This window comes from Somniosus microcephalus, chromosome 23, assembly GCF_052327205.1.
Source record: "Somniosus microcephalus isolate GS21.2 chromosome 23, FLI_Smic_1.0, whole genome shotgun sequence".
Lineage (NCBI taxonomy): Eukaryota > Metazoa > Chordata > Chondrichthyes > Squaliformes > Somniosidae > Somniosus > Somniosus microcephalus.
This window is the reverse complement of record NC_141009.1, coordinates 19,600,095-19,620,768: the sequence shown is the minus strand read 5'-3', so window position 1 is coordinate 19,620,768 and position 20,674 is coordinate 19,600,095. Positions and strand designations below refer to the sequence as shown.

Genomic DNA, 20,674 nt, shown 5'->3' with positions numbered 1-20,674 from the left:
AAAACTGAAGTCAATGGGAATCCGGGGTGGGGGGGGACTTTCCACTGGCTGGGGTCATACCTAGCACAAAGGAAGATGGTTGTGGTGGTTGGAGGTCAATCATCACAGCCCCAGGACATCGCTGCAGGAGTTCCTCAAGGCAGTGTCCTAGGCCCAACCATCTTCAGCTGCTTCACCAATGACCTTCCCTCCATCATAAGGTCAGAAGTGGGGATGTTCGCTGATGACTGCACAGAGTTCAGTGCCATTCGCAAATCCTCAGATAATGAAGCAGTCTATGCCCGCATGCAGCGAGACCTGGATGACATTCAGGCTTGGGCTGATAAGTGGCAGGTAACATTTGCGCCACACAAGTGCCAGGCAATGACTATCTCCAACAAGCGAGAGTCTAACCACCACCCCTTGATATTCAATGGCATTACCATCACTGAATCCCACACCATCAACATCCTGGGGGTCACCATTGACCAGAAACTTAACTGGACCAGTCACATACTGTGGCAACAAGAGCAGGTCAGAGGCTGGGTATTCTGCGGCGAGTGCCTCACCTCCTGACTCCCCAAAGCCTTTCCACCATCTACAAGGCACAAGTCAGGAGTTTGATGGAATATTCTCCACTTGCCTGGATGAATGCAGCTCCAACAACACTCAAGAAGCTCGACACCATCCAGGACAAACTCATTTCACAAAGAATCTCAGCATCCAACAGACATAGACTTTTGTTTAATCAGTCTGTGCTGTAAGGAAGTCTTGCTACAATTGTACAGGGCTTTGGTGAGACCACACCTGGAGTACCGTGCACAGTTTTTGTCTTCTTATCTAAGGATATACTTGCCTTGGAGACAGTGCAACGGAGGTTCACTAGATTGATTCCTGGGATAAGAGGGCTGTCCTATGATTAGCGATTGTGTAAAATGGGCCGATACTCTCTGGAGTTTAGAAGAATGAGAGGTGATCTCATTGAAACATACAAGATTCTGAAGGAGTTTGACAGGGTAGATGCTGAGAGGTTGTTTCCCTGGCTGGAGTGTCTAGAACTAGGGGGCATAGTCTCAGGATAAGGGGTAGGCCATTTAAGACCGAGATGGAGGAGGAATTTCTTCACTGGGAGGGTTGTGAATCTTTGGAATTCTCTGCCTCGGAAGGCTGTGCATGCTGAGTCTTTGAGTATATTCAAGGCTGAGATTGATAGATTTTTAGACTCTAGGGGAATCAAGGGATACGGAGATCGGGCAGGAAAGTGGAGTTGAGGTCGATGATCAGCCTTGATCTTATTGAATGGCGGAGCAGACTTGAGGGGCCGTATGGCCTACTCCTGCTCCTATTTCTTATGTTCTTACTTGAATCCTGGTCCTGAGGTGAAAGTCCAGTATCTACCCACTGCGCCACCCAGTTCCTTGCACATGTATAATTCCAATGGATGGGGAAAGAGTGACAATTGAGTTAATGCTAAATCGTAAAACTACTACTCAATGATACTCATGTGCTAGCTGCAACTCACAAGTTGTACTTTAGCACGCTCTGTTATACTGCTTAGCTGACTATTAGTCAAAGTTACTTTTCAATTAAAGCCCACACACAAAGAAATGTCTGTCATATTTTATTTCTGCTGCTGAATACAAATCTGGCAACTGCCATTCAAAATTCTTCCTAGTTTTCTATTTTGCATGAATCTGTGGTTCGGGGCAGTCTACTATTCACTGAGTAATGGTCCCTCAACCTCTACCAAACCAGAAGCTTGTTTTTTTCCCCCTTTTTTTATATTGCTCTTTTTTAAACCAGTTTTATATATACACGCACTGCATTTTCTATCCAGTCCCCTGGGTCTTCCTCAGCTAGAGCTACCTGTTGTCAAAAGGACAAATAACCTTGGTTCCAGCTTCTGCCAATGTTACTGTGAGCCAGTGTGTCACCTAGACAAAACTCTCCCATGTTTGCTGCTTCCAATGAGGGGGAAACTCGAGCTCCATTCGCCCCAACCCTGAACATGGCTGAAAAATTATTCGCCCTGCTACTTTACAAACACGAACTTTTAATAAAAGTATAAGTAATAGGCATTTACTATATTTAGCTTGTTGGGGAGAATGTTTTAGGACCTCATTAATATAGCATAGAGATGGTACGTACTTGTGAGCTCGGAATTAAACAGTATAACATAACATACATATTTTCATGATGACACTGCAGAACAACATTAAATCTCTGAGGACAGAGAGGGGAAGGAAATCAGCGAACCCAGGCTACTCCCGTCGATGAGATACAAACAGTAGTTCTCTTTACCAGTATGATGTGAATTGGGGAAAGAAAAATAAAAAAACTAGCTTCCAGATCCTCCCCATGTAGCCGGACTTGGACCTGCAATGTTGTACCCCGGGGTGCGGCTCCCTGGCTGGGAGCGCCGGATTGCAGAATGTATCCCCTGTTCAATCCCATGAGAATTCTAATCAAAAGTTTGATTTGATTATGTACCTTGAAAATGAGCTCAATGTCAGTGAAACAAACCCTTACACCACAATCCAGGGGTCGTTCAGCCAGATTGCCTGCCTCTCTTCCGCGGCCATGTTCGCGCCCGGGTGGCCCTGGAAATGGAGCACGCGGTGTCCGCCGGCATGCTTGAGTACTTCCGCGACTGGTGGGCGCCGCGGGGACTGGAGTGCATAATAAATTCGGACAACACGATTTTAATTTGATTTGTTTAAGTTCCATTTGAAGTTTGTTTAATTTACAGATAATTTGTTTTTGGTCACCACAATCGAAAGATAAAGAAGGGAATGTTTAAAGAGGAAACAGGAAGTAAGGGAGGACTCTATTCATTACTTGGGACTTTCCTAAAGTACTGAAACATGATTAATATGTAATCTGGGGTTTGATGGTTCTAAAATCCCCTAAATTAAAACTGGTATATATTTTTTTTACTACATCTATGAAATCGTTTCCAGTGTGGTACACCCCAGAATACGCCACGAGTTTATTCAGAGAGAAATATAACAAAGCACTTCCGGGTACCCCTGCAGCATCAATTTATAGTTTTCACAATCCTGTTAGTGCTTCCTCTTGTTAAATTCTCTGGACAAGCTGTTGATAGCATTATTAATAAATTTACATGTAATGCCAATTATACTGATCTCATTATTAGGAAGCTCCCAGCAAATTCCCCTGGTTGACATCAGAACCTTCCTGGATTGGCTACACTGTTAATTACTAGCAACAAGAGATTTTAGTTCTGTAAATTGTTTCAAGGAATATTCTGAAAAAAAAATTCTAACTCGGCCTAATTGTAAGATGTAACAACCTAATGCATCAATTATTATGTAGAAAAGCTACAACTCGATTTAATTACAAGGGGAAATTGAAAAAGGATATAGAAGGGCAACGAGAGTATGAAAAAAGATTAGCGACAACATTAAAAAGAACCCAGAAATCTTTTATAAGCATATAAAAAGTAAACGGATAGTTAAAGAAATGGTGAGGCCGATTATGGACAAAATAGGAATTCTTCTTGTGGAGGCAGAGGGCGTGACTGAGGTACTGAATGAGAGTCCAGAACCAGGGGTCAAAGTCTAAGGATAAGGGGTATGCCATTTAGGACTGAGATGAGGAAGAATTTCTTCACCCAGAGAGTGGTGAACCTGTGGAATTCTCTACCACAGAAGGCAATTGAGGCCAATTCATTAAATATATTCAAGAAGGAGTTAGATATATTTCTTAAGCCTAAAGTGATCAAGGGATATGGGGAGAAGGCAGGGACAGGGTACTGAGTTTGGATGATCAGCCATGATCTCATTGAATGGCGGAGCAGGCTCGAGGGGCCGAATGGCCTACTCCTGCTCCTATCTTCTATGTTTCTATGACTACTTTGCATCTGCCTTCACAAAAGAGGATGAAGTTAATGTCGCAGTAGAGGAGATAATTGGATAGGATAAAAATAGATATAAAGGAGGTGCTACGTAGGTTGGCATCACTCAGTTAACAAGTCACCTGGTCCAGATGGGGTTGCTGAGGGAAACTAGGGTGGAGATAGCAGAAGCTCGAACCACAATCTTTCAATTCTCCTTGGGTATGAGAGTGGTGTGAGAGGACTGGGGCATTGCAAATGTTCACCACTGTTCAAAAAAGGGGAAAGGGATAAATCTGATAACTACAGGCCAATCAGTCCACGTCAGTGGTGGGAAAACTACAAGAGACCATTGTCAAGGTCAAAATTAATTCTCATTATGACGAGGCCCCAGAGAGCAGGTCTGGACTTTAAACATTTTTGGAAGCAAAAGAATGACTTTCCTTGTACAATAATAGTTTATTTGGAAATGCATCCCTGAAATATTTTTAAAGATGGAATGAAGTTAGATCTAGGAGCAATGCAAAGGTAGTAGCTCCACATGAGGGCGGAAATCCCCTACTCTGTGTGATGGAAGAGACACCAGTTTCATGACAGTCACCCACTGCCATGTGACAGCATAGATCCCCTCACCTCATGTGAGGTGAGAGACCCCAACTGAGAGGGCATATACCTTCAGGATGTTGGAGAAGCACTCTGACAATACTGATGGAGTTGAAAGGTTGCTGAGAGGCAGAGCTAGGTGTCGTTGGGACACATATGTAGGCTGATCTCATGTCTGTCGCTTATGTCACCGAGAGGCAACATGTAGATGAGGAAGAGGACAAGGCCAATGATAGATCCTTGGGGAGCACTAGAGTTGACAGCGCAGGGGTGGGAAAAGAAGCCATTGCTGGAGATGCTCTGGCCATATTTGGTAGGTAGGAGGATTGGCTCGGACACCTGCAGTATTGCTGTTTTAGTCAAATATATACATTTTTGGAAAGCGTGGAGATTGCAATTATTAGATCTGAATATACGGTTCTATCCATATCCTGAATCATGTCTGATATTTTGCTGCAGTTAGTGTTATAGGAAACCACTCTCAACAACAGCTGAGACTTAGTGGCATAATCCAAACTGAATTTCTGAATTAACATGGATTTAGTTAAATTTCCTTGTTTATGGTGCTGGCTCTTAGTGGGCCAGCTCAATGCAGAAATTTTTCTGCGGGTGGGGGAAGACACTTTTGCAAACAGTCATGCTGTGCACCTTATACGGGCAAACAATTTGTAGTGGAGGAAGGTGAAAATGAAAAGGTACTAGAGTGACGATAAATGTTTCATTGGATTATGCTGACATGATCTTGAATAGAGAGGTACAAAATCCCCCTTCCCTTAATTCCGTACCATTTAAACCAACACACATAATCTAAGATAGACGGCACTTCAAAAATTGTATTTTAGATGATTTAGTGCAACTTCCAAAAGGGCACAACTTTGAATTCACTGGAGTTCAATGGCCCAAGCCAAGAGATGAACAGGTCCACCAAAAACAGTGATTTCATTGCCTTGTGATAGATGTGTAATTAAATCACGCGTGTGAAAGGTCTGCAGTTACTGACGTGGAAATCCCACTGTAGATTCTCATCAGTTAAAATTTTTGACTCTACCATAAGGGCGAGTATTTTGATACTATAATCGAATGTTGGGGCAGGGGGAATACCCTTCTCACCCCCTGTATTATTGTGGTTCTGTAGATATAGTAACTAACCTTTAATTAAAAACCACCTAGTTTAGCATGTGCCGTATCTGGTTTTGTGTACTTACTTAGAATGGAAATTTCCCATATTTCATTCTTTGAATGATTTGCTATTTGTTTCCTCGATCATACTTTTGCATAAAAGTTAAACTTGTATTTCATCAATTCAGTTTCCCAACTGCATAGTAATTGCTGCTGGTTTGTTGAATTTTAGTTTAAGAAAATAGATATATGTTTGTCTGAGAATGAACTTCTGTCCTGTTAAATACACAGGACAACCACTCAAAAGCAGCAAGTGCAATGATTAGCATTTTAAAGTGCACAGTTCTAACTCTAAAGCACAAATGCCAAACAGAATGCGAAATAATTCTCAAAGGAAGGAATTTCTGAAATCAAGGTAACTAAGAAAACAATTGATGAGAAATAAACAAACAAATAATCCTCGAAGCTGGTGACATGCTAAATTTAACAGGTGTTTTTAAGGCTGCCATATACTGTAGAATGGTCCAGTTGTAGCATATTGAAAACTTATCACAACTTTAATTAAAACACTGTATGGTTTGCAACATATTTTGTGGATGTTGTTTTTTTTACAGAGTTATTCTTCATACTCTGTTGAAATCTGGCAATTGATTTTAGCATAAGAACAATTTGCGCTAACTCTATTAGACAAGGAAACCAATAAAAAAGCCAAATCTAAGAGGTGGTAGGCTGCTGCTGGAGACCCACTGAAATGATCCCCGGCAATGTAAGCAGGAAGGGGCGGTGGGAGGTTGGGAACAATTGGAGCCTGGAACAGTGTAACGATCAATAACATGTCATTCTATAGTGGACACTAGATGGAGCCGTAGAGCTGTATATAGCTGTATGTATGACTACACTACCCAGCTGTATATATATTAAGACTACATTACCCATGAGGCACTAGGCTACCCACAAGGCAACAGTCAAGATGGCAGCCAGCACACAGGAGCACACATGCTGCATCTCTACAGATACTGTACCTAGCGAACGTGTACTGAATAAATGACTAGCTAGAAGCTAGCTGTGTTCATAAGAATGTCAAGTTATTAATGAACATAACATGGTACCAGGATGGTGAAGATCTGCTGAAAATTGTGAAAAGCGACATGGAGAATTTGAAGCCACCAGAGCGTTTGAATCTCACAGAAAAAATCGACTACAATTGGCAGACTTTTAAACAGCAATTCGAACTCTACATTGCAGCCATCGGATTCGGTACGAAGCCAAACGCAAGGAAGATAGCATTGCTGCTTACGGTTGCAGGCCCACAGGCGATAGAGGTATTTAATACATTTGTATTTAATCCAGCGGAGAACAGAGAAAAATTAGAAGATGTGCTAAAAAAATTTGATGCACATTGCTCTCCCAAAAAGAATGAGACGTATGAAAGATACATCTTCCGTTCTCGGACACAGCAACAAAATGAGACTTTTGATAGCTTTATAACTGATCTGAAACTGAAAGCACAGACGTGTAATTTCTCTGAGCTGAAATCATCCATGATTCGTGACCAGATTGTGTTTGGTATTCATGATAAAAAAGTCAGGGAACGTCTGTTGAGAGAAACCGAACTAAATTTGGAAAATGCAGTGAAAGTATGCCAAGCCAGCAAGCTAGCTCGAAAGCACGCGAAGACTTTCAGTGAAATCAATAATGATGCGATTGTAATGAGTGAAAATGCTGCTGTCGGTGCTGTGTCCTACAAGGGGAAGAAACATGAGCAGAACAGAAATGAAAAGCAATCGGAGGATGAAATTTTTAATTGTAAACGCTGTGGTTACAAACACCAGTTAAGACAATGCCCAGCGTTTGGTAAAATGTGCACAAAGTGTAATGGAAAGAATCACTTTGCCAAACAATGCTTTTCAAAAGTAAAAACAACAAAAGGGCAACAAGTTAATGTGATTGAGGACACTGATTTAAGTGAGACATTTTTTGTAGGAATGGTGTCATGTGACGATATCAAAAAAGATACAGAAAATGTGCAGCCCTCAGAAATGGACAATGCTGAACATGAAGTTAATGCAGTAAAAGAGGACAAATGGATGATCCCACTGCAGGTAAATGGAGCATTAGTTACCTTGAAACTAGACACTGGGGCAAAAGCAAACTTAATCAGTATGAGTGACATTAACAATATGAAAGAAAAGCCCAAAATACAGAAAAAGTCAGTACTACTGAAGGACTATAATGCACAGAAAATAGATAGCTTAGGTGTATGCAGACTTAAAGTGACAGTCAAAGACAAAGTGCATCATCTCATGTTTTCTGTTGTGGCTGAAAGACTTGATTCGATACTAGGTGACAAAGCTTGTGAGGACTTAGGACTGGTCAAAAGAGTCTACCATATAAACTGTGCCATAAGCAGACCAGATGACTCAGGTGATGAAGCAGAGAGCCCATCAAGGATGAAAAGGCCAAAGGGTATCCATGTCTTCAAAAAACCTAGTTTCTCCAAGAAGAAAGAAAAAGACTTTAAGGTCAAAGAGAAGCCAAAGGAAGAAAAGCACAAAGAGGAAAAACACAAGGAGAAAAAGTCCAAAGATATAACCGCAGCAGATGTTGTTAAGCAGTGGAAAGAGAAAAAGAAAAAGAAGAAGCCTGCACCAGAGCAGGAAGCAGTTCCGGTGGATACTCCTTCCCTCAGGCCAATCTTTGGTGTTCCATTAGCCAAGGCTGCTGAGAGGACTATGCTGTATGATGGGATCCAGCTGCCAGCAGTTTTTCGAGAGTGCAGTGACTACATTGAGAGTTATGGCATGAAGAGTGAAGGAAACACTGAAACCCTCTCCAAGCAAAGATCGCAAGGAGACCTCGATCTATACAAGAGCAGATTGATGACAATGCCGCAACTGCATCTTGTCATTCACCGCCAGAACAATCTCATGAAGACACATCAGACTTACCCGTGTTGAGAAGATCCACACGTGAAGTAAAAGAGCCTGATAGACTTAATCACAGAATCACAGAAACCGCACAGTGCAGATAGAGGCCATTTCAGCCCATCGAGCCTGCACCGACACATATCCCACCCGATCCCCGTAACCCCTACACCAACACATATCCCACCCTATCCCCGTAACCCCACGTATTTAATCCCCCTAACACTAAGGGTCAATTTATCACAGCCAATCAACCTAACCCGCACATCTTTGGACTGTGGGAGGAAACCGGAGCACCCGGAGGAAACCCACGCAAACACGGGGAGAATGTGCAAACTCCACACAGACAGTCGCCCGAGGCCGGATTCGAACCCGGGTCCCTGGCGCTGTGAGGCAACAGTGCTAACCACTTTGAGTACAATGTAAAGCTTTGAAAATGTGTTGACTGTTTTGAAAATGTTTATGTTTATAGAGCACTAACAAAAGTGTTACTGATATTATCTTTATTGTTTTCTTGAAAGTTGATTGATATTGATTTTGTTAAACCTCAAAGAAAGGGGGATGTAACGATCAATAACATGTCATTCTATAGTGGACACTAGGTGGCGCCATAGAGCTGTATGTATAAGACTACACTACCCAGCTGTATATATATTAAGACTACATTACCCATGAGGCACTAGGCTACCCACAAGGCAACAGTCAAGATGGCAGCCAGCACACAGGAGCACACATGCTGCATCTCTACAGATACTGTACCTAGAGAACGTGTACTGAATAAATGACTAGCTAGAAGCTAGCTGTGTTCATAATAAGAATGTCAAGTTATTAATGAACATAACAGAACAGGGGAGGCCCATGGTATCCTTGTGGGGCCAGGAGGAGCAGGATTGCTCCTCCTGCACACTTTTTAAAACTTTAAAAAAAGAGAGTGCATCGTACTGATAATACAATATTACCTCTTTTTTTTCTTCCTGAAGTACATCCTTTTTCAAGAAAAATGTCTTTGTTAAGGTCTTATTGTGAATATATCCTGATAATTAAATTTATTATCCTACAGTGGCAGAGGAACAGGTGGTAAAGTTACCACATTTTATATGTCACATTTTAGCTGTATATCACTAAATTGTGCAATGCCGAGTGCTAACTGTGTCACCTAACATCAAAGCCACGGACTGCTTCCTTTGTAGAACTTTATAATCAATTTACAGGGACGACCTCTGCACCTACAAACATTTCATCACTGTCCACAAACTCCGAGAAGCGCCGGTTGAATTCAGATGAAGTTGCAAACATGGAGAATCCACGTGGTGCATTCATACTTTCTACAGGTCTTTGTAAAGCTGGGTCCAAGGCACTTGGAATACAGATCTTCAGAATGGACTGCTGTCGATCTCTTAGGTTTAGTAAAGCAAGTTCCACCTGACAAAAAAAGCAGAGAGACACAATCTGAGCCAAAACTCTTGTACGGCAGCATTTAAATGATTGTTATATAGGAAATACATGTCAGCAAATGGTGGGTCACAAGAAATATGCCACTGACTGACAACACAGGTGTATGCAGATATGTAAAGGTTTTCCACTTGGGTGACAAATTAGCTGTTGCAATGTGAGCTTGTGCTGCAACAGATGATTTACTGCCCCAAGAGATCAGACTGGATTCTTCCTTGCTCCCTTTTCTTAGGCACAGCCGCTCTTCCCTTCAAAACCAGTCATCATCCCTTCCTCAAAAATCTTATCCATTCTTTCCAACTCCTATGCATCACCAAGATGGTTTACCCCCACTTCAATAACACTGTCCACCTCCATCCTACATCAGCCCTTGTATCTTGAAGCCCTTTGCCTCCTCCAGACTCGACTACTGTGCCACAGAGAGCCTGTTCCACTCGCCCATCACTCCCGTCCTCATTGGCCTTAACTGGCTCCCTGTCCCCAATGCATTAAAATCTCCATCCTCAACTCTAAATTCATTCCACCCTACCTCAGCAATCTCTTCCAGCCTTGTAACCCTCCCTGCCCCAAAATGCTCTCTTCTTTCAAATCTAACATTTTCCCTCTCCAGTTACCACCTTGGTTGGACTTTCTAAACCTCTCCATCTTTAAAAACCTTCTCAAAACCAATCTCTTCAATCAAGCTTTCCATCACCCCTCTTAATCTCTTCCTTTCTCACTTGGCATGTGTTTCTTTATGGTAAAAGTGCAAAATAAATGCAAGTGTTGTTCTCACTTTGAGTGTAGCTGTAATGGAGCCTAGTGCAGGTGGCTTTACATTCTGTAGGATAGCATTTGTAAATGTGGGGGTGCTGGGGAAGGAGTTGCCGTGGCTGTGCTTGCTCATTCACTTCTCACGGTTGGTCTGCTACCTGGTACTGTTCCTTCACTTTCGAAGTAGATCCTCTGCCATCTGGTGTGGATGGTAACTCCTGAGTAACTCTAGAGTGCACAGCAGAGCGTCCACTTACAAAGTGAAACAACAAGGTTAGGTAGTAGCCAGGGACGGCAGTGAAGAGTGCATTAGGGAGAGAGAGTGTCTGTGAGTAGCATGGCTCTGTGAATGGAGGGGAGGATTTAGGAGTGGGAGTGATCGAAAGTGAAACATGGGATAAAATGCTGAAAATCTGAAACTGCCAGAAATAAGCAGCAGGAGCTGGCTGTGTGTTCAATCTTCTAAGAAATAACTTTCTCCCCTATAAAGTACCTTGGGACATTTTTCTACGTTAATAACACTATTTAAATGCAAGTTGTTGTTTTTCAGTTCCTGTTGATGACTGTTTTGGTAGCTTTTGAGGAAGTGATGATCAGGTTGGTCTGTCAACCATGAATAATCCCAAACATTATGTTTCCTATAAATCCTTTTAAAATTAAAAATCAATTGTGAGGTAACAAAAGTGTCCTAAAATGAACCATAATTCACTATTTTTTGTACAAATCTAAATTTGTTGCCTACACCTCTGATTGACAGGAGGCTGCAAGGCCTCATAATCAGCACCCAATGTCAACATGACACTGCTTTGCACCAATGCTACATCTGGAGTGCGAATGCAACTTTACAGGAGAAAGTGTCCCAGTGAGTAAGTGCTGTCCCTATTTCCTGGCTGAAGGGGTGGAAAGAACCCCTTTGCTCCCAGGACCCTTCCCAGTACTGTACTAAATTTTCATAACTTGCAAGGCATCTGCAAAGGGCCTAACGCCTCTTTCAGGCGCGGGCACTGGACACCTATTTTTCCGACTTTACCAATATGGCTGGTAGCACGTAATGGGCGCGCACGCACCGCCCATCTTATTGGATGCTTAGGTGCCTGGAAAATTGCTGCGGAACCATCGAATTTCTTATTTTCACATAATAATGCTATTCAAAGTAATATTTAAAACAAATAGGGAGTGAAATTCCTCCTGCTAATAATTTTAGCAAAACAGTAAGTGAGTACAAGAGTAAGGAGGAATTTCACCCTGTAGTTAGCAGGAAGAATCTTGTGTGGTTCCATGTTTCCTTACATTTTCTTTAAAAGGCCACTGAGTCAAAGCATCATACTGCCCTTTGAGCATAATATAATAAAGTGAAATGTGTGTTCCCTGAGCCTCTTCATGGCCATCCAGATATATTCGAAGGCACATCTTATAGCCATATTTGCAAAAGTAAAATTCTGTGAAAGTAATGGAGAACAAAGAATCAATTCAGATATATCATCCTATTATCACTATACTTTCATTATCACTATACTTTCATACTGAGCACAGATCAGCTCATTGGATTGAGCAGTTTACAATTCCTGCAACACGTGTAGCAAATGGAAATGACCTCACTCCCCAAATTCATAAATGCTGCTTTAAATAGATTTTCAAGAGGAAAGTGAAAACAGTGAGCAAGAAGGGGTAATTATCTGAAGATATAAAGTAATGGTATTATACATCTTGTTAAATGTCCATAGCAGTAGATGTAAAACACATTTTCACAGAAAGCAGGCATGAACCTGCTGCATAAAATAGCCCCTTGAGGGAAAATCTCAAAACACCCCCTAGTTTTTCGTACAATCCAATCATACAATTATGTGGTTCATTCAGAAGTTAATAATGCATAATTTGAAAAACACAAAACTGTGAGCTGTAATTTTTTTTCAAACTGAAAAGTAATTAACTCAATGTTTCCAACTGATAACAGTATTGGGGGAAGGTTTCCTCTGTACACAATCAGCTAATATAGTAATGTTCTTGCAATAATACACGCTTTGAGTTTGTCACACATCTCGTTGTCATACTTTTCAGCTTCACAGAGCTGTCAAACGATGACAATTCATCTGTCAAAAATTTTTGACAGATGAAACGTCATACGTTGACGTTCTCTGTAACCGGCTTCCCCTTAACTGACCTGCTAAGCCCGCTGGGCGGGCTTAACAAGGTCAATCAAGGGAAAATAGCGTGGATTGGCCAGAAGTCGATGGAGGCGGGACTGAAACCCGACAAGTGGGAGTCCCGCCTCCAAAAGCTCCCCATTGACAAAATCCAGCCCGAAGTTTCTGCTCAATACATCTATAATGCAGATGGGTTTCTTTCTTATGGAGACTCAAGAGGCACATCGCGTAGTCATCAAGGTGCTAACCTGTGATGAATAAAGTTTCATTCTAAAAGGTTTGCTAAATTTTGTGAACGGTGGGCAACACTAGGTTATTGAGAGGAAACTACAGCCTTCGCGCGTGTTTGTATATCGCTCATCATCCACAGCCAATTATTCCATTCCAAATTCTGATGAGCAGCTCTCATAAACACATCCTCAGTGTCACTAAAATAATCCATTCTCATCCCACCAGTTACATCTCTTTTACATTATGCCATGAAATAGCACATTAACGAGGCACTCAGGAGCGATCAACACAATTATAAATTGAGACCACGGTACTGCACACACTGCATGAAAAAAGCAACATATTTTTTCTAATAATTGTTTTTGAACCGGTGTCATTCAAAAATGCCCAGATTAATCTTTTTAACAGCAAATTTGACTAAATATAAATCACATCCTCTTCCTTTTACAGGAAGGAAACAACCCCAATGTTTCCACAGCTCAGGGATATTTTGTCCTTGACAGTTCTCCAAAATTTTGATGCTTTGCCCAGCTGAACGTAAAACAAAACATAACTGTGTCTCCAGGCAAATGCAAACAAAATAAGATTTCGTCTAAAATCTTGAATATATGGGGTGCTGGAGATGAACCATTGTTTTAGATGTGGTGAAACAGCAGGAGGCTGGATGCACTTTCTTTAGGAGTGCTGCAATCCGCATTACTAGCATATAGGAGGGAAATTGAGACTCAGATGCAACCCGGCAATTAAGCGCAACCTACTTTTAACTGGTTTATTAATGAAGTGCAAAACTATCTGTCACAATTAGATTAGCCAAGTAGAATTAAGCCTGCTGAGTTGGAAAAAGTAAATCATTGATGTAACAGCTCTGGAAACTCAATCTCTTCACTGGTGTGAGTGGTGCAGCACATTTGAGCACCAAATTACAGTGGACATGAAGTAGTAGGACTGAGGGAGATTTATCTCTGGGTTACTGTGGCACAGCGCCTACTGATTGGGTTCAGAGCAAAATTGGCCACAGATGTGCAGACCGCGAAAACCAAGGCGAGACAATGAAGAGTATAGAATTTATACCTTTCAGAAAATATACATGGGGTATAATCATGTCGGTAATTTAAAATATCCCATCCCTTTTTTTTGTTTTGAATGAGACTTTAAACCTGTTCTCTACAACACCTGGTTTCAGTAGTTTTTCAATGGTCTCAGTTCAGTTGTACAGCAGACCAGAAACAGGACTTCTTATGCAGGATACATTTTGAAGGAACCATGCTCTGTAAGCAGAACAACAAAAAGTCTGCACCTCTAATTTGATGGTTTAGATTGTGAAAAACAGATCAATTAAGCAGATTTTAAACAGGCTATTTAATTTAAGCAATACCAAATATAAAAGAATGGACGAACATTATTATAGAAATACAATGGTGTGAACTATCTTTAGGAACTTGTATGGTACTGCTTAATTATTGAAACTGTTTTATCATGCAATAATGCTTGTCCTCCCAGCTACTAGAATTGCTTCAATTCAATAATATATTGTTATCATTGTTGGCAATAATATAATTAGGACTGAGACATTTTAAACTGGGTCTTTGGAATCTGTGGGGTCCATGGGAATATCTCAGACGGTCTGCGAGGTCATCAAATGTACTATCCATCAGACATTGGGTTTCTGTATTTGTCTTTACTAGCATTTATTTCTGTTGCTATCTATATTTATCTAATATATGGCAAAAGTCTTGCATTTGGTGCACATTTCCTATCCACTTTAAGCTTACTTTCTGTCATGATTTTTGAGTCACGCTCCTTTATGTCAGCATTTGCAATAGCATAATCCTATATCCATGCTAACATTTTATAATGACAAATATGTCAACATTTGTGATCACACTGCAGTTGCAGGCCTCTGGCTACTAGGTGGTGCTATGCCAAGTCGCCACGTCTGCCCACCATTTTTCCCTTTGATTTTTTTGGTGTTTTTATAAACACTTCAGGTTTGTTTTACATCCAATTATGACACGTCATTCGGTGACTCAAAACGTCAGGACACTCCTAAACCATAACCAACCCTCAGGACCATCCTCTTTAGTGCTGCCAAAGTTCAGGACTATCCCCTGTTAGGAATTTGGAAGGGACACCAAAATAGGTGAAGAAATGACACTGGAGCAGATCTCTGGTTTCAGGTCAGACAGCTGTACTATGAAACCTTAGCACTTTCACCAAAGCCCTAGCAAACCCCAGAACTCTGCTGTGGATCAGGCAATCTGCACACCCTAGCCGCCTCCAGTGCTACCAAAGTCAGGTCTTTCTCAGAGCTGTCAGATGCATGAACCATATAACACATGAAAAAGAACAGGAGAAGACCAACTAGTACATTCAGCCTGTCACATTAAACATCTTTCCCCTCCCCCATGCTCCTAAACAGCAGGTAAGTACCTCCAATCTGGTATATCTTTCCTACAGTCTTCCTATCATTCATTTCTAAAAGGTAAGAGATCAAAATTTGGTAAATATGTAAAGAAACATATAATAATATTCAAGTCCACTGATTTACAGTTTTCACAGAAGGATCAAAACTCAAAGAATTTGATCTCCAAAACACTACCAAAAATCTACATAAGGAAAGACAATTTCACTCAGTCAATAAGTAAACCTGATAGTAATACATTATATGATATAATACCCCTATATAATGTATATACTCTGATTCTTAGTGAGAAATGCCACAGGACATCTGCTAATAACATATATAGAGAACATTTTCTGCAACAGCAGCAGTGTCATCCTTTGGATAGTTAATATTTTCTTTTGGCAATGCAGAGCATCCCCACACAAAACCTAAAAAATCATTGGTTTGAGAAAGACATTTTTTTTTATTGGTTCTAGGACAGATCTTCGTTTGAAGCTAACAGAACAATGTTAGCTAGTGTCAGCAGGGCGATTGGGCTGCTAAGTATCCTGCATTAAGGAGGGGAATGTCACTCCTGATTGCTGTCCAGTGAGTCCTGCTGGAAGTACACATGGAAGAACCATAGACATTTATAGCACATTTGGTCCATTGTGTCTGTACTGGCTCTTTGCTACAGCAATCCCAAACAAATCTCACTGTCCTGCTCTTTCGCCATAGTCCGCTGCTTCAAATGTCTGTATGTAAACTTTGGATGAGGACAGGAACAGGCTCAGCTATGATACCACCCCATGATCAAATAGCCTGTCCAGGTTCACTTATGAATTATGGCTATTTCAGTAAGATGCCAGAGGACGTCCAGTGCTTGTGGGGGAGGAATGGGGAGAAAGTCTCTGACAAAGGATGCAGAAAAGTAAAAGAAAAACTATTAGCACAAACTAGGAATTGTCACATATGCTACAGATAGTGACATTATAGTCATACCACTGGAATCCAAGTAAGGCTTTGTTCCATCGATGGCTTCTTGCAACCTTTTTTTAATTTGTGGAATTTTCCAGATAAATATGCCAGTTTGCGTCATTGTTTCCAGTGCCATCATTTGCGCTGCCGTATCTTGTATAACCTGCTCTGTTCGACGCAGTCTACACTCGAAGTTTGTCAGCTTTTGGGAGCCATAATATCAAAAAAAAATCACCGTTAGAGAAAATGTTCATCGAATCAGACCAGTTTATTATTTTGTGTTACTGTAATATGAAACAGGTGAGTACATTAAATAGAAAAGTTACTAAAATATCACTAAAAGTTAGGGACTGTCAAATCATGATTTTGTTTCCATTTTCTCTGTAGTACTGGTTAAAACTGTAGAAGGAGGTCATTCGGCCCATCATACCCGTGTTGCCTCTTTGCGAGAGCAATCCAAAATTAATCCCACTGCCCTGCTCTTTCCGTATCGCCCTGTAAACGAATCCCACTGCCCTGCTCTTTCCGTATCGTCCTGCAAACTAATCCCACTGCCCTGCTCTTTCCGCGTTGCCCTGTAAACTAATCCCACTGCCCTGCTCTTTCCGCGTTGCCCTGTAAACTAATCCCACTGCCCTGCTCTTTCCGCGTTGCCCTGTAAACTAATCCCACTGCCCTGCTCTTTCCGTGTCGCCCTGTAAACTAATCCCACTGCCCTGCTCTTTCCGTATCGCCCTGTAAACTAATCCCACTGCCCTGCTCTTTCCGTATCTCCCTGTAAACTAATCCCACTGCCCTGCTCTTTCCGTATCTCCCTGTAAACTAATCCCACTGCCCTGCTCTTTCCGTATCTCCCTGTAAACTAATCCCACTGCCCTGCTCTTTCCGTATCTCCCTGTAAACTAATCCCACTGCCCTGCTCTTTCCGTATCTCCCTGTAAACTAATCCCACTGCCCTGCTCTTTCCGTATCGCCCTGTAAATTAATCCCACTGCCCTGCTCTTTCCGTATCTCCCTGTAAACTAATCCCACTGCCCTGCTCTTTCCGTATCTCCCTGTAAACTAATCCCACTGCCCTGCTCTTTCCGTATCTCCCTGTAAACTAATCCCACTGCCCTGCTCTTTCCGTATCGCCCTGTAAACTAATCCCACTGCCCTGCTCTTTCCGCGTCGCCCTGTAAACTAATCCCACTGCCCTGCTCTTTCCGTATCTCCCTGTAAACTAATCCCACTGCCCTGCTCTTTCCGCGTCGCCCTGTAAACTAATCCCACTGCCCTGCTCTTTCCGTATCGCCCTGTAAACTAATCCCACTGCCCTGCTCTTTCTGTATCGCCCTGTAAACGAATCCCACTGCCCTGCTCTTCCCGTATCTCCGTAAACTAATCCCACTGCCCTGCTCTTTCCGGTCGCCCTGTAAACGAATCCCACTGCCCTGCTCTTTCCGTATCTCCCTGTAAACTAATCCCACTGCCCTGCTCTTTCCGTATCGCCCTGTAAACTAATCCCACTGCCCTGCTCTTTCCATATCGCCCTGTAAACTAATCCCACTGCCCTGCTCTTCCCGTATCTCCGTAAACGAATCCCACTGCCCTGCTCTTTCCGTATCTCCCTGTAAACTAATCCCACTGCCCTGCTCTTTCTGTATCGCCCTGTAAACTAATCCCACTACCCTGCTCTTTCCGTATCGCCCTGTAAACTAATCCCACTGCCCTGCTCTTTCCGTATCTCCCTGTAAACTAATCTCACTGCCCTGCTCTTTCCGTATCGCCCTGTAAACTAATCCCACTGCCCTGCTCTTTCCGTATCGCCCTGTAAACTAATCCCACTGCCCCACTCTTTCCGTATCGCCCTGTAAACTAATCCCACTGCCCTGCTCTTTCTGTATCGCCCTGTAAACTAATCCCACTGCCCTGCTCTTTCCGTATCGCCCTGTAAACTAATCCCACTGCCCTGCTCTTTCCACGTTGCCCTGTAAACTAATCCCCTTGCCCTGCTCTTTCCGCGTTGCCCTGTAAACTAATCCCACTGCCCTGCTCTTTCCGTATCTCCCTGTAAACTAATCCCACTGCCCTGCTCTTTCCGTATCTCCCTGTAAACTAATCCCACTGCCCTGCTCTTTCCGTATCGCCCTGTAAACTAATCCCACTGCCCTGCTCTTTCCGTATCGCCCTGTAAACTAATCCCACTGCCCTGCTCTTTCCGTATCGCCCTGTAAACTAATCCCACTGCCCTGCTCTTTCCGTATCGCCCTGTAAACTAATCCCACTGCCCTGCTCTTTCCGTATCTCCCTGTAAACTAATCCCACTGCCCTGCTCTTTCTGTATCGCCCTGTAAACTAATCCCACTGCCCTGCTCTTTCCGCGTCGCCCTGTAAACTAATCCCACTGCCCTGCTCTTTCTGTATCGCCCTGCAAACGAATCCCACTGCCCTGCTCTTTCCGTATCTCCCTGTAAACTAATCCCCTTGCCCTGCTCTTTCTGTATCTCCCTGTAAACTAATCCCACTGCCCTGCTCTTCCCGTATCTCCGTAAACTAATCCCACTGCCCTGCTCTTTCCGTATCTCCCTGTAAACTAATCCCACTGCCCTGCTCTTTCCGTGTTGCCCTGTAAACTAATCCCACTGCCCTGCTCTTTCTGTATCGCCCTGTAAACTAATCCCACTGCCCTGCTCTTTCCGTGTTGCCCTGTAAACTAATCCCACTGCCCTGCTCTTTCCGTATCGCCCTGTAAACTAATCCCACTGCCCTGCTCTTTCCGTGTTGCCCTGTAAACTAATCCCACTGCCCTGCTCTTTCCGTATCGCCCTGTAAACTAATCCCACTGCCCTGCTCTTTCCGCGTCTCCCTGTAAACTAATCCCACTGCCCTGCTCTTTCCGTATCGCCCTGTAAACTAATCCCACTGCCCTGCTCTTTCCGTATCTCCCTGTAAACTAATCCCACTGCCCTGCTCTTTCCGTATCGCCCTATAAACTAATCCCACTGCCCTGCTCTTTCTGTATCGCCCTGTAAACTAATCCCACTGCCCTGCTCTTTCCGTATCTCCCTGTAAACTAATCCCACTGCCCTGCTCTTTCTGTATCGCCCTGTAAACTAATCCCACTGCCCTGCTCTTTCCGCGTTGCCCTGTAAACTAATCCCACTGCCCTGCTCTTTCCGTATCTCCCTGTAAACTAATCCCACTGCCCTGCTCTTTCCGTGTTGCCCTGTAAACTAATCCCACTGCCCTGCTCTTTCCGTATCGCCCTGTAAACTAATCCCACTGCCCTGCTCTTTCCGTGTTGCCCTGTAAACTAATCCCACTGCCCTGCTCTTTCCGTATCGCCCTGTAAACTAATCCCACTGCCCTGCTCTTTCCGCGTCTCCCTGTAAACTAATCCCACTGCCCTGCTCTTTCCGTATCGCCCTGTAAACTAATCCCACTGCCCTGCTCTTTCCGTATCTCCCTGTAAACTAATCCCACTGCCCTGCTCTTTCCGTATCGCCCTATAAACTAATCCCACTGCCCTGCTCTTTCTGTATCGCCCTGTAAACTAATCCCACTGCCCTGCTCTTTCCGTATCTCCCTGTAAACTAATCCCACTGCCCTGCTCTTTCTGTATCGCCCTGTAAACTAATCCCACTGCCCTGCTCTTTCCGCGTTGCCCTGTAAACTAATCCCACTGCCCTGCTCTTTCCGTATCTCCCTGTAAACTAATCCCACTGCCCTGCTCTTTCCGCGTTGCCCTGTAAACTAATCCCTCTGCCCTGCTCTTTCCGTATCACCCTGTAAACTAATCCCACTGCCCTGCTCTTTCCGTGTCGCCCTGTATCTTAGAGCCATGGTGATGAACTCTTCAGGATGCTGTAAATCAGGAAGGTTTTAGGGGCTGTTAAAATCTTTAGCCTGTGTGCCCCTGAAACTTTGGTATCTGCATGAGGCTAGAAAAATGGCAGGAATAAATAAAAATACTTGGAAGAAAGGTATGGAGAGGCTCGATCCAGAGTATTACTTTAAATTAAATGATGAGAGTAGGACACAGGGACACAGTCTCAAACAAATCAAAGGCAAATTCAGGACTTCTGTCTGCCTCTTCGTCTTTATACAAAGAGTGATCAACGTATAGAATCAACATCCAGGAAGAGTAGTGGTGAAAACCTTGGAATCTTTAAAAGCAACAATTGGATGCTGAAGTGGGGAAAATTTGGGATGGGCTGAATCACCTTCCTCATCTATAATTATCTTGTGATCTTGTAAAATACTATTGCAT

At 42.9% G+C, this 20,674-nt stretch overlaps 1 protein-coding gene across 3 annotated transcripts in view; it reads right to left on the bottom strand.

Moving 5' to 3' along the window:
* Nucleotides 1–7,341: 7,341 nt before the first annotated feature.
* The window catches only part of LOC147101718 (TNF receptor-associated factor 2-like), a 46,039-nt gene continuing 32,706 nt past the window's right edge, over nt 7,342–20,674 (bottom strand). Inside the window, exons 8-11 of one of the 3 annotated variants that reach the window (XM_085965560.1) lie at nt 16,447–16,624; nt 15,492–15,536; nt 11,977–12,125; nt 7,342–9,903 (exon numbers count right to left, since the gene is read on the bottom strand). In XM_085965560.1, the coding sequence (XP_085821686.1) occupies nt 9,682–9,903; nt 11,977–12,125; nt 15,492–15,536; nt 16,447–16,624 (594 nt within the window). In that variant the 3' untranslated portion in view covers nt 7,342–9,681. The other 2 variants (XM_085965561.1, XM_085965562.1) reach the window with 2 other exon arrangements.